This window comes from Rhinopithecus roxellana, chromosome 8, assembly GCF_007565055.1.
Source record: "Rhinopithecus roxellana isolate Shanxi Qingling chromosome 8, ASM756505v1, whole genome shotgun sequence".
NCBI classification, from domain to species: domain Eukaryota; kingdom Metazoa; phylum Chordata; class Mammalia; order Primates; family Cercopithecidae; genus Rhinopithecus; species Rhinopithecus roxellana.
Window position 1 is genome coordinate 11,071,354 of NC_044556.1, and position 14,561 is coordinate 11,085,914.

A 14,561-nucleotide genomic window follows, 5' to 3' on the forward strand; every position below is an offset into this window, starting at 1 on the left:
CGAGGTGGCGGGCGCCTGTAGTCCCAGCTACTTGGGAGGCTGAGGCAGGAGAATGGCGTGAACCCGGGAGGCGGAGCTTGTAGTGAGCTGAGATCCGGCCACTGCACTCCAGCCTGGGCGACAGAGCGAGACTCCATCTCAAAAAAAAAAAAAAAAAAAAGGTCAAGTGCCCCTGTAGTCCCAGCTACTCAGGAAGCTGGTTGTCAAGGCTGCAGTGAGCTATGATGGCACCACTGCACTCCAGCCTGGGTGACAGAGTGACACTCTGTTTCTAAAATAATAATAATAGCATAATCAGCCAGCAGTAGTGGCTCACACCTGTAATCCCAGCAGTTTGGGAGTCCGAGGCAGGCGAATCACGAAGTCAGGAGTTTGAGACCAGCGTGGCCAACATGGTGAAACCCTGTCTCTACTAAAAATACAAAAATTAGCCAGGTGTAGTAATCCCAGCTACTCAGGAGACTGAGACAGGAGAATTGCTTGAACCTTGGGAGGCAGAGGTTGCAGTGAGCCAAGATCGTGCCACTGCACTCCAGCCTGGGTGACAGAGCAAGACTCTTATCTTGAAAAAAAAGAAAAAAAAATTAGCCAGCTGTGGTGTCACACGCTTGTAATCCCAGCTACATGGGAGGGTGAGGCGGGAGAATCGCTTGAAACCAGGAGGAGGAGGTTGCAGTGAGCCGAGATCGCACCACTGCACTCCAGCCTGGGTGACAGAAGGAGACTCTGTTTCAAAATAATAATAATAATAATAATAATAATAAAAAGGCCGGGCGCGGTGGCTCCTGCCTGTAATTTCAGCACTTTGGCAGGCCGAGGTGGGTGGATCACGAGGTCAGGAGATGGAGACCATCCTGGCTAACACAGTGGAACCCCGTCTCTCCTAAAAAATACAAAAAAAATTAGCCGGGCATGGTGGCGGGCGCCATGGTCCCAGCCTCGGGAGCCTGAGGCAGGAGAATCGTGTGAACCCGGGAGGCGGAGCTTGCAGTGAGCTCAGATTGTGCCCCTGCACTCCAGCCTGGGCGATAGAGCGAGACTCCGTCTCAAAAAAATAAATAAAAATAAAATTTAGGCCGGGCGCGGTGGCTCAAGCCTGTAATCCCAGCACTTTGGGAGGCCGAGACAGGCGGATCACAAGGTCAGGAGATCGAGACCATCCTGGCTAACACAGTGAAACCCCGTCTCTACTAAAAATACAAAAAACACTAGCCGGGCGAGGTGGCGGGCGCCTGTAGTCCCAGCTACTTGGGAGGCTGAGGCAGGAGAATGGCGGGAACCCGGGAGGCGGAGCTTGCAGTGAGCTGAGATCCGGCCACTGCACTCCAGCCTGGGCGACAGAGCAAGACTCCGCCTCAAAAAAATAAAATTAAATTAAATTAAAATTAAATTGGCCGGGCGCGGTGGCTCAAAGGCCGGGCGCGGTGGCTCAAGCCTGTAATCCCAGCACTTTGGGAGGCCGAGACGGGCGGATCACGAGGTCAGGAGATCGAGACCATCCTGGCTAACATGGTGAAACCCCGTCTCTACTAAAAAATACAAAAAACTAGCCGGGTGACGTGGCGGAGCCTGTAGTCCCAGCTACTCGGGAGGCTGAGACAGGAGAATGGCGTGAACCCGGGAGGCGGAGCTTGCAGTGAGCTGAGATCCGGCCACTGCACTCCAGCCTGGGCAACAGAGCGAGACTCCGTCTCAAAAAAAAAAAAAAAAAATTAAATTAAATAAAATAAATAATAAAATAAAATAAAATAGGCCGGGCGCTGTGGCTCAAGCCTGTATGTAATCCCAGCACTTTGGGAGGCTGAGACGGGCGGATCACAAGGTCAGGAGATCGAGACCATCCTGGCTAACACTGTGAAACCCCATCTCTACTAAAAAATACAAAAAGAAAAAAAAAAAACTAGCTGGGCGAGGTGGCGGGCACCTGCAGTCCCAGCTACTCAGGAGGCTGAGGCAGGAGAATGGCGTGAACCCGGGAGGCAGAGTTTGCAGTGAGCTGAGATCTGGCCACTGCACTCCAGCCCGGGCGACAGAGTGAGACTCCGTCTCAAAAAAATAAATAAATTAATTAAATAAAATAAATAAAATAAAATTTAAAAATTAATAATAAGAAGAAAATAAATAAAATTAAAAAATAAAAAATAACACAATAACAAGCTGTGACAGTCACATCAGCTGGGACTTGCCGTGCACCCGGCGCTATTCTCCGTGCTTTTCAGAGGATGAAGGCCAGGCTGGATGGGAGGCCAGACCCTCTTGGGATTCTGTGGTGTGGCCGGGGCAAGCCAGCACTGGTGTCCAGCGGCCCCCGCGCCCTGCAGAGGGAGCTCAGGGCTTCCTAGCTCCGTTTCCCAGCCTACTCATCTGTGCTGTGGCTAGCCGGCTGGAGGGAGGTGGAGGAACAGCGTTCCAGGTGGGAGGTTGCAGGAGTGTGGGTTGCACGTGTGTGGGGGTGGACCCAGAGGGGTTCACAGCTAGGGGCTTAGGAAGGTGGAAAGGGGCTGCGGACAAGGAGCCGTGACACAAACACGGGTGGACCCTGCCGCTGACCGCCCGCCGGTGAGGCTGGAAGTCAGTTAACATTTTACTGGGTTAGATTCTGCCCTTTGCATATGGAACGGGTGTGCCCCGCCGCTGCCCGTCCCACCCCAACCCTGAACATCAGGCTTCCCGGTGTCTGGGGCCCCAAGAACCCCCTGCCCCAGCCATGGAACATTCCAGGCCTCCAGCAGCAACCTCATTTGCATGCTGCAAGGCTGTGGCTCAGGCGACTCCTCCTGGGGGACTGGTGGTCCCAGGCAGGGGACCAGGCTGGGGGCTGCTCCGCCGAACCACGTCCCAGATCCAGGTCACAAAGGCGGACACCTGCGTGTACACATCGGGGGTCTTAGGGTCGCCGCACCAGAGGCCAGAGAAGGATACGAGGCCCTGAGCCCGGTTCCTGCACACCAGGGGCCCCCCGGAGTCGGCCTGGAGTAAAAGGAGAAGTGAGGTCAGGGCCTCTGGGAGCTGCTGCAGGCACATCTCTCCACCGCCCTCCCTGCCTCAGAACCCTCTGTGGCTCCCTACTGCTCTCCAAGGAAAAAGTAAACTCATCTCTGCCATCCAAGCCCTGAAGACTCGGCCCCCACCCACTTCTCTGCCCGCCTCCCCCTGCCAGCCTCCTCGGTGCTCCAGCCTTTGCATAGCCTGGAGGCCTGTTCCTGCCCTGTGCTGGATGCTGCCTATGTACATTCGAGTCTGCAGTGCTCTGGGCAGTGCACAACCTGCACAACTGTATGCGGCCGCCCTCCAGTAATGGATCTCTCTGCCTTGCATGTGTTTCCTCCAATCTTCTAAGGATTCCTTCAAGTTTCAGCTCAAAGGTGCTCTCCTTGGAGAGGGCTCCCCGAATACTCACCCTAAAATCCCTCATCCTACCCTCCTAACTGCCATCTGGAATCCACTCTGACACCAGATACTATTTGGGTGGCAGATTTACAGATGGAGAAAAAGAGGCCCAGAGAAATCAAGTGACTTTTCCAAGGTCACACATTGGGAAAGTGGACAGTTTCGTTTCTCCTGGGCTTGGGCTGCCGGGCTCCAGAACGTGTGTCCTGAACCAAGTCGCTCTCTTGCCTGCAAAAGACCTTCCAGCCCAGTGTCTCCCTTAGCACCAGGGGATCGTTTATCCGACAAGATTTTAGGAGTGGGAGCTGCTTCCTCTCAATCTGTTACTACCCTCTACTGAACACTGCTTGTGCAAATACACAAGTGTGTGGCTCTTTGTGCAGTGCACAACTGAACATGACAGCCCTGCATGACCCTTGCCAACTCCCTGCCTTTCCTGGGCCGCAACTTCTCCATCTGGTCCAATATCAATGGGACTCAGTTCCCAAGGCTCTTCCTGGCCCTGACTGTCTCTCTGGGCCTTGGTTTCCCCATACAGTAAGTGGGTGGAGCGGGGAGGGGATCTCACCGAGCAGAAGCCTCGCCTATGGCCTGTCCCCACTGCGGGTGCAGAGCATGGTACGGCTCAGGTGGCCCTTCCAGGAGCTGTTGCAGACGTCCAGGTCCAGCACTCGGACCTCGACCTCCATCAGTCCAGCTGGCAGATCCTCAAAGTCAGACACGAAGCCCCAGCCAGCCACCCGGCACCGTGTCCCGGCTGTGGGGGGCCTGGCCCGTCTCCCTGGCAGCCTCAGCAGCCCCACTGCAGGACCCAGGACAGCAGAGCCGTTCAGCTGCAGGGAGAGCATGAGTTCAGGCCACCAGGCTCCCTCCCCACCCCCGCTCCTGCCTCAGTTTATCCATGGGACCCCTGGTCCTGCCCTTGTGAAGCGAAATCAATGGTGGCCACCATGAGGCTGGGTCAGGAGGCCCCGTTCCTTCTGCCAACACAAGCCCCTACCCCTTGGGTCTCCAGGGTCACCATCGGCTGCCCAAAGCGTCTTTCTTGTTTTCTTTTTTTTTTTTTTTCAGACGGAGTCTCGCTCTGTCACCCAGGCTGGAGTGCGGTGGCCCGATCTCAGCTCACTGCAAGCTCCGCCTCCCGAGCTCACACCGTTCTCCTGCCTCAGCCTCCAGAGTAGCTGGGACTACAGGTGCCCACCACCACGTCCGGCTAATTTTTTTGTATCTTCAGTAGAGACGGGGTTTCACCGTGTTAGCCAGGATGGTCTCGATCTCCTGACCTCGTGATCCGCCCGTCTCGGCCTCCCAAAGTGCAGGGATTACAGGCGTGAGCTACCGCGCCCAGGCCCTTTTTTTTTTTTTTTTTTTGACTGAGTGTTGCTCTGTCGCCCAGGCTGGAGTGCAATGGCGCAATCTCAGCTCACTGCAGCCTCTGCTTCCCAGGTTCAAGCGATTCTCCTGCCTCAGCCTCCAGAATTTAATCTGGGGACTTTGGGTAGAAGCTTCAGGGAAGGGGGTCGTCCCTCGAGCAGGAGGGGGCCAGGCGGGTCTGCATAGATGCACCACGTGTGGCAAGAGCAGCTTCCCACCTGGAAAACTCCACCCAGGGACTTCTTTCTTTTTTTTTTTTTGAGACAGAGTCTCACTCTGTCACCCAGGCTGGAGTGCAGTGGCGCGATCTCGGCTCACTGCAAGCTCCACTTCCCGGGTTCACGCCATTCTCCTGCCTCAGCCTCCTGAGTAGCTGGGACTACAGGGGCCCGCCACCACGCCCAGCTAATTTTTTGTATTTTTAGTAGAGACGGGGTTTCACCGTGTTAGCCAGGATAGTCTCGATCTCCTGACCCCGTGATTCACCCACCTTGGCCTCCCAAAGTGCTGGGATTACAGGCATGAGCCACTGCATCCAGTGGTGAAACCTCATTTCTACCAAAAATATAAAAATTAGCCAGGCGTGGTGGTGGGCGCCTGTAATTGAAGCTACTCGGGAGGCTGAGGTGAGAGAATCGATTGAGCCCAGGGAGGTCGAGCTTGCAGTGAGCCGAGATGGCGCCACTGCACTCCAGCCTGGGTGACAGAGTGAGACTGTCTCAAAAACCAAACATATGTCAGATACTCCTATGGGCCACCCCACCCCCACCCCGGGCTCACCCGCAGCAGGCAGATGTCGTTGACATGGGTCACAGGGTGGAAGTCGGGGTGCGTGGTGACAGCACTGATGCCAAACACTTGCTGGGTGGGCTCTGCGGTACGCAGGGCATGGGCGCCCAGCACCACCAGGCCGGTGCGGAGGTCTCTGCGGGGAGGAAGGGGTGGGCGAGACGGGGGTGAGGGGCTGCCTGTCCTGGGCCTCGGTCCACTCATCTATGAAACAGAGACCCAGGCCGGGCGCGGTGGCTCACGCCCGTCATCCCAGCACTTTGGGAGGCCGAGGTGGGCGGATCACGAGGCTAGGAGTTCGAGACCAGCCTGGCCAGCATGGTGAAACCCTGTCTCTACCAAAAATACAAAATTAGCCCAGCGTGGTGGCAGGTGCCTGTAATCCCAGCTACTCAAGAGGCTGAGGCAGGAGAATCACTTGAACCCGAGATCACCCTACTGCACTCCAGTCTGGGTGACAGAGCAAAACTCTGTCTCAAAAAAAAATTACTTTGCCAGGCGCAGTGGCTCACGCCTGTAATCCCAGCACTTGGGGAGGCCGAGGCAGGTGGATCACGATGTCAGGAGATCGAGACCATCCTGGCCTACACGATGAAACCCTGTCTCTACTAAAAAATACAAAAAACTAGCCGGGCCGAGGTGGCGGGCGCCTGTAGTCCCAGCTACTCGGGAGGCTGAGGCAGGAGAATGGCGTGAACCCGGGAGGCGGAACTTGCAGTGAGCTGAGATCCGGCCACTGCACTCCAGCCTGGGCCACAGAGCGAGACTCCGTCTCAAAAACAACAACAACAACAACAACAACAATTACTTTTGCACCAACTTAATATTTTTTTTCTTTTTCTTTTTTTTTTTTTAGACAGTGTCTCACTCTGTCCCCCCAGGCTGGAGTGTGATCTTGGCTCACCGCAACCTCTGCCTCCTGGGTTCCAGTGATTCTCTTGCCTCAGCCCTTCAAGCAGCTAGTCTACAGGCACACACCACCATGCCCGGCTAATTTTTGTATTTTTAGTAAAGACAAGGTTTCACCATGTTGGTCAGGCTGGTCTCGAACTCCTGAGTAGCTGGGACCACAGAAGCACACCACTACTCCTGACTAATTTTTGTATTTTTTGTAGAGACAGGGGGTTTCATTTTGTTGCCCAGGCTGATCTTGAACTGCTGGAGGCAAGTGATCCTCCTGCCTTGGCCTCCTGAAGCCCTGGGATTGCAGATGTGACTGTCTGCGCCCAGCCCCAATATTCCTTTCTTTTTTTCTTCCTTTGAGATGGAGTCTGGCTCTGCCACCCAGGCTGGAGTGAGGTGGCACCATCTCAGCTCACTGCAACCTCTGCCTCCCGGGTTCAAGTGATTCTCCTGCCTCAGCCTCCTGAGTAGCTGGGGTTACAGCCACTCACCACCACGCCCGACTAATTTTTGTATTTTTGGTAGAGACAGAGTTTCACCATGTTGGCCAGGCTGGTCTCGAACTCCTGACCTCAAACAACCCACCGTGTCCCAACGTGAGGGGGACTCCAGGCTGGTGGGGGAGCTGGGGACACCGCAGTCCAGGACCAACCCATCCCTTGCCTGGTGGGGGCTCTGGCAGGAGGGAGCCCACCCACCTTGGCCCCAATATTCATCTTAATAGTTATTATAACAACATATTTAAAATGAGGCCGGGCACGGTGGCTCCCACCTGCAATCCCAGCACTTTGGGAGGCAGAGGCAGGTGGATCATTTGAGGTCAGGAGTTCCAGACCAGCCTGGCCAACATAGTGAAACCCGTCTCTACTAAAAATAACAAAAATTCGCCAGGCGTGGTGGTGGGTGCCTGTAATCCCAGCTACTTGGGAGGCTGAGGCAGGAGAATCGCTTGAACCTGAGAGGCAGAGGCTGCAGTGAGCTGAGATTTCGCCACTGCACTCCAGCCTGGGGGACAGAGACTGTCTCAAAAAAAAAAAAAAAGAACATAGTAACAGTTACAGTAACAGAATATATACTTGTTGCCCCTGGTGCCGCTTCTGTGCTTCCTCTGCCTCCCTGACTTCTCCTCCTGTTTTCCCTTTGTTGCCCCTTAAATCCAACCCCCGCTGAGACGCCCCCTCCTGCAGGAGCCCCCGCAGGCAAGGGATGGGTCGGTCCTGGGTTGCCGCGCCCCCAGCTCCCCCGCCAGCCAGGAGTCCCCCTCACGCTGGGACACGGTGTCCGCAGAGAAGGGGCCCGACAGGTGAGCTCACCTGTGGCTGAAGCAGTGGGCGGCCGAGACCACCCAGCGGGCTTGCAGCAGGAAGCCTCCACAGTGGTGCTGGCCCCCGAACTGCACGGATGCCATGTAGGGCCTGGAGTGGGGGGTCACCTCGCGGCCGCCGATGATCTGGGCTCCCCAGGAGCCTGCTGGAGGGACAGCCCGAGTCAGGGACGAGGCAGGAGGAAGGGCTGGGGTCAGGGCAGGGGGAGAAGGAGCGGCCGAGACACAGACGGGTGAGATGCGAGACGGAGAGACACAGAGAGCTGGAGACAGAGCCCAGACAAGCCCCCCAGTTGTGCTGGGAGGGGCTCCCGAGACCGGGAGATCCAGGGCGGGCCGGCCGGAGACCCCCGTCGGATTTGCACCCATTTCCAGCAGAGGCAGCCACGGGGGCTTGGCAGATGGAGCAGGTGGAGCTCTCCCCAGGGTTTCCGGGGACTGGGGCTCCTGGATGTGGCTGCCCTACGGGGACTTGGCAGGGGCCTGAGTGGGGATCCGGGGGGCTTCTCACCGGGGGACCTCATGGGCAGCATCAGGGCAGTGGCCACGGTCAGCAGCGGACGTCCCCAGCCCCCCGACCCAGGCCCCATGGCAGATGCGGGCTGGTGTCTCCCTGCAGAGGTCTTCGGGCCGTGGCTCCCACCCTCAGCCAACGGCCGGAAAGGGGGAGCCTGACTGTGGCCTGTGGTCAGGAGGCCCCACCAGCAACGCCTGAAGCCCAGCTGGCCGTTTCTGGGAAATCGATGGTCTCAGGTGGTGGCTGATAATAATCATGCTGATAATAATCACTGCCTCCTCGGGCCGGAAACGGGGGGTGGGGGAGACAGCTCTGGGGCTGCAAGTGACCTCAGCAAGGTGCTCGACCCCTCTGTGCCTCAGTTTACCCAGCCTCAACACAGCTCAGCATGTGTGGGGAGCTTTCTGAAGAGCCGAGGTCACAGCGGCACTGGAGACCCTGCAGTTCCCCTCCGGGCCCCACCCCCCAAACCCCAGTCTTCCCATCTCCAACCCCAGTGCCCACCTCAGGACTGTGGGGACAATGAGGAAGGCCGGTCTCCTGGGAAGCTCTGATGATTTCTGCCTTTATTTTATTATTGTTATTTTTTTTTTGAGACAGAGTCTCGCTCTGTCGCCCAGGCTGGAGTGCAGTGACGCGATCTTGGCTCACTGCAAGCTTCGCCTCCCGGGTTCCCGCCATTCTCCTGCCTCAGCCTCCCGAGTAGCTGGGACTACAGGCGCCCACCACCACGCCCGGCTAATTTTTTGTATATTTAGTAGAGATGGGGTTTCACCATGTTAGCCAGGATGGTCTCGATCTCCTGACCTTGTGATCCACCCGCCTCGGCCTCCCAAAGTGCTGGGATTACAGGCGTGAGCCGCCGTGCCCGGCATTATTTTATTTTTTTTTTAAGAGATGGGGTTTTGCTATGTTGCCCAGGCTGGTCTCGAATTCCTGGGCTCCGGCGATCCTTCCTCCTCGGCCTTCCAACGTGCTGAGATCACAGGAGAGCATCACTGCACCTGGCAGATTTCTGCCTTTATTCATCAGTTATTGAGTGCCTAGTGTACACCAGACCTCATGCTACAAGGTGAGGATGTGGCAGTGACGGAAACCCAGCCTGCAGCCCTGACATTCTGTGGGGTCCGGAGTCCAGTGGGACATGGCTGTAGGTGGGGGTCTTCACCTTTCTTTCTTTTTTTTTTTTTTGAGATGGAGTCTCGCTCTATTGCCTGGGCTGCAGTGCAGTGGTGCAATCTCAGCTTACTGTAACCTCCACCTCCTGGGTTCACGTGATTCTCCTTCCTCAGCCTCCCGGGTAGCTGGGACTACAGGCGCCCGCCACCATGCCTGGCTAATTTTGTTTTTGTATTTTTGGTAGAGACGGGGTTTCACCGTGTTAGCCAGGAAGGTCTTGATCTCCTGACCTCGAGATCCGCCTGCCTTGGCCTGCCAAAGTGCTGGGATTACAGGTGTGAGCTACCGCGCCGTGCTTGGCCTCTTTTTCTTTTTCTTTTTTTTTTTTGGAGAAGGAGTCTCGCTCTTGTTGCCCAAGCTGGAGTGCAATGGCATGATCTCAGCTCACCGCAACCTCTGCCTCCTGGGTTCAAGCGATTCTCCTTCCTCAGCCTCCCTAGTAGCTGGCATTACCAGCACCCGACACCACGCCTGGCTGATTTTGTGTTTAGTAGAGACAGGGTTTCAGCATGTTGGTCTCGAACTCCTGACCTCAGGTGATCCACCCGCCTCAGCCTCCCAAAGTGCTGGGATTACAGGCGTGAGCCGCCGCGCCCGGCCTGGCAGGTCTTCACCCTTCAGTGGGAGTGTTGTTAGTGGCAAAGCTCAGGTCGTAAAGTGCATTTCACACAGCTGGGTGATGGCATTCACAGTGGTGGCTGGCAGTGTGGTGCTTGTCAGTGCTTAACAGTGGAACGGCTGGGGCAGGGCGCGGTGGCTCACACCTGTAATCCCAGCACTTTGGGAGGCCGAGGCGGGCGGATCACCTGAGGTGGGGAGTTTGAGACCATCCTGGCTAACATGGTGAAACCCCGTCTCTACTAAAAATACAAAAATTAGCAGGGTGTGGTGGTGCGTGCCTGTAATCCCCGCTACTTGGGAGGCTGAGGCAGGAGAATCGCTTAAACTGGGAGGTAGAGGTGGCAGTGAGCAGAGATCGTGCTTCTGCACTCCAGCCTGGGAGACAGAGTCTCAAAAAAAAGGTGGATCACCCGAGGCCCATCTCAAAAAAAAAAAAGAAGTCACCGGTGAACGCTCCAGACCTGTGTTTTACCAAATGTAAAGTGTTCCCAGTAAAGAAGGAAGTGAAATGAAGCAACAGGAACGCATCGAAAGGAAGGTGTATAAAGGTCCCACAAAGAACTCGGGATCTGCGAGATGTAGGCAGGATACGAGTTTTCCCCTGGAGCCTCCAGGAAAAGCCAGCCCTACTGATGCCTTCAATGCAGCTCAGCGAGGCCTGTATGGGCTTCTGACCTCCAGCACTGTCAGAGAATAAACTGGTGCCATTTCATTTCTTATTTATATATTTATTTTGAGATAGGGAGACAGGGTCTTGCTCTGCCGCCCAGGCTGGAGTGCAGTGGTGCAAGCATAGCTCACTGCAGCCTCGACCTCCTAGGCTCAAGCCATCCTCCCACCTCAGCCTCTCACGTAGCTGTGAGCACAGGCACCTGCTGCCACCACGCCCGCCTCATTATTTCACTTTTTGTAGAAACAGGATTTCGCCGTGTTGCCCAGGCTGGTCTTGAACTCCTGGCCTCAAGCGATCCTCCAGCCTCGGCCTCCTGAAGTGCTAGGATTACAGGTGTGCGCCACCGTGTCTGGCCTAAGTTGGTGTCATTTTTAACAACTGTGTTTCTGGGAGTTTGTTACAGCAGCTGTAGGAAAGAGGAAAATAGGAAGCTCTTTCCAGGGCTTGGGGACAGGTGGGACCCCAGCTCAGGGTCTGTGTGCTTGGGGACCATTTCCCGCTCTGCTCTGGTCTACTGGGCTGTCTGGCACTGCTGTGACTGCATGGGTCATGCTCTATCTATCTATCTATCTATATTTTTGAGACAGAGTCTCGCTCTGTTCCCCAGGCTGGAGTGATCTCAGCTCACTGCAACCTCTGCCTCCCGAGTTCAAGCGATTCTCCCTCAGCCTCCCGAGTATCTGGGACTACAGGCGCCCGCCACCACACCCAGATAATTTTTGTATTTTTAGTAGAGACAGGGTTTCACCGTGTTGGCCAGGCTGGTCTCGATCTCCTGACCTCATGATCCGCCTGCCTCAGCATCCCAAAGTGCTGGAACTACAGATGTAAGCCACCATGCCCAGCCTAATACTGATTTTTGTTTCTTTTTTTCTTTTCTGTTTCTATTTATTTATTTATTTATTTATTTATTTATTTATTTTGAGACGGAGTCTCGCTCTGTCGCCCGGGCTGGAGTGCAGTGGCCGGATCTCAGCTCACTGCAAGCACCGCCTCCCGGGTTTAGGCCATTCTCCTGCCTCAGCCTCCCCAGTAGCTGGGACTACAGGCGCCTGACATCTCGCCCGGCTAGTTTTTTGTATTTTTTAGTAGAGACGGGGTTTCACCGTGTTAGCCAGGATGGTCTCGATCTCCTGACCTTGTGATCTGCCCGTCTCGGCCTCCCAAAGTGCTGGGATTACAGGCTTGAGCCACCGCGCCCGGCCTATTTATTTATTTTTGAGACGGAGTCTCGCTCTGTCGCCCAGGCTGGAGTGCAGAGGCCAGATCTCAGCTCACTGCAAGCTCCGCCCCCCGGGTTCCTGCCATTCTCCTGCCTCAGCCTCCCGAGTAGCTGGGACTACAGGCACCCGCCACCTCGCCTGGCTAGTTTTTTGTATTTTTAGTAGAGACGGGGTTTCACTGTGTTAGCCAGGATGGTCTGGATCTCCTGACCTCGTGATCCACCAGCCCCAGCCTCCCAAAGTGCTGGGATTACAGGCGTGAGCCACCACCCCCAACCTAATTTTTGTATTTTTTAGTAGAGTCGGAGTTTCGCCATGTTGGCCAGGCTGGTCTTGAACTCCTGATTTCAGGTGATTCACCTGCTTCAGCCTCCCAAAGTGCTGGGATTACAGGTGTGAGCCACTGCGCCTGGCCTTGTTTTTATCTTTTAGAGACAAGGTCTCGTTCTGTCGCCCAGGCTGGAGTGCAGTGGTTCGATCTCGGCTCACTGCAGCCTCTGCCTCCTGGGTTAAAGCGATTCCTTCCGCCTCAGCCTCCTGAGTAGCTGGGATTACAGGTGCCCGCCACCCCGCCCGGCTAATTTTTGTGTTGTTTTGGTTTGTTTTGTTTTGTTTTGTTGGCAGAGATGGGGTTTCACCATATTGCCCAGGCTGGTCTCAAACTCCTGAACTCAGATGATATGCCTGCCCCGGCCTCCCAAAGTGCTGGGAGTACAGGCGTGAGCCACCGCGCCCAGCTGTCCGTCAATACGGTTGAACGACTGGACAGCGGGCACTCTGGTCTCCAGGTCATCGCGTCAGCACTAGTGGGTCCCCTGGGCTTCCTCCTACCTCTCCTGCTGCCCTCCGTCGGGGAGCACCGAGGCAGAGACCTGGAAAACGGCCCCAGCTCCACAGGCCTCAGAAGGAGAATTGCCTGAAGCTGCAGGACTGTGGAACTTTGTTCCCCCAGGGTGCTGTCCCTCTCCCGGCCGCTGACGGGACACGGTACAGAGAGAGTAAGCACCTGTCCCTCTCCCGGCCGCTGACGGGACACGGTACAGAGAGGGTAAGCGCCTTAGCCCCGCCACACAGTCAGGAGCCAGGGGGCCAGGGCTGCAGCCTCAGAGGAGCTCCCACTGCCTGTCAGGGCCGATTCTACCCAGAGCTGGGCCGTTTCCTTCCCTTTTGGTGAACAGTTGTGAAATAAATAACCGTCCTCCGGCATCTCAGAAAACCGAGCTCCTGGCAGCTCTGAGGAGGGGGCTGAGTGGGGGCCGTTGTTGCCACTTCCCAAACTGAGGCCCAGAGAGGGGAGCCGATTTGTCTGGGGCCGCACAGTACAGGGTGTGGTGCATGAACTGCTGGACTGTGATTCTCCCGGAGGGCCTCTCCATGGTGGATTTGAGGGACGGTTCAGGAGTTCAGACGCCAGCCACTGCAAGGAGTCAACAGCAGTGGTGACAACAGCTTCATTTATTGTATTTAATTTTAAATATTCATTTTATTTTATTTTTTATTTTTTATATTTTTTATTTTTTTTGAGATGGAGTCTCGCTCTGTCACCCAGGCTGGAGTGCAGTGGCCGGATCTCAGCTCACTGCAAGCTCTGCCTCCCGGGTTTACGCCATTCTCCTGCCTCCCGAGTAGCTGGGACTACAGACGCCCACCACCACACCCGGCTAATTTTTTGTATTTTTAGTAGAGATGGGGTTTCACCATGTTGGTCAGGCTGGTCTTGAACTCCTGACCGCAGGTGATCCACCTGCCTCGGACTCCGAAAGTGCTGGGGTGACAGATGTAAGCCACCGCACCTGGCCCCTCCCCTGCAAAACATTGTTTTTCAAGACAAGATATTGCCTGGTCGCTGAGACCGAAATGCAGTGGTGCAATCACAGCTCACTGCAGCCTCTCCCTCCTGCCTCCGCCTTCCCTGTAGCTGGGACCACAGGCTCACAAAACCACCAGGGTAATTAAAAAAAAAAAAAAAAAGAGCAGGACACGGTGGCTCACGCCTGTAATCCCAGCACTTTGGGAGGCTGAGACGGGCAGATCACAAGGTCAGGAGCCGAGACCATCCTGCCTAACAGGGTGAACCCCCGTCTCTACTAAAAATACAAAAAACTAGCCGGGCGTGGTGGCGGGCGCCTGTAGTCCCAGCTACTCGGGAGGCTGAGGCAGGAGTATGGTGTAAACCCGGGAGGCGGATCTTGCAGTGAGCTGAGATTCGGACACTGCACTCCAGCCTGGGTGACAGAGCAAAGACTCCGTCTCAAAAAAAAAAAAAGAAGAATACTCATAGCACTGCTGGGCACAGTGGCTCACGCCTGTAATCTCAGCGCTTTGGGAGACCGAGGCAGGCGGGTACCAAGAGATCAGGAGTTCAACTCTGTCTCAAAAAAAAAAAAAAAAAAAAAATACACATAGCACAACCCAACACTGTCTGCCTTCCAGCCAGACTGGAGACGGCTGGCTTGGCCGCTGTTAGGGGGTCCCTGAGCTGCCTAAAGGCCCTCCTCTCCAGAGCTCTCTGACTTTGGTTTTCTCATCTAGGGAACGGGTGACCCTGGGGCCACACCGAGACTGCTG

General features: G+C 55.6%; 1 protein-coding gene across 1 annotated transcript; it reads right to left on the bottom strand.

Annotated features, from left to right (window-relative positions):
* Positions 1-2,317: 2,317 nt before the first annotated feature.
* PRSS57 (serine protease 57) lies at positions 2,318-8,479 on the bottom strand. The gene is given in 6 exon segments (XM_010374936.2): positions 2,318-2,970; positions 3,959-3,982; positions 3,984-4,223; positions 5,545-5,689; positions 7,770-7,926; positions 8,292-8,479. Coding segments are annotated over 6 exon segments (852 nt in total). The 5' UTR covers positions 8,371-8,479; the 3' UTR covers positions 2,318-2,763.
* Between the last annotated feature and the right edge of the window lie 6,082 nt (positions 8,480-14,561).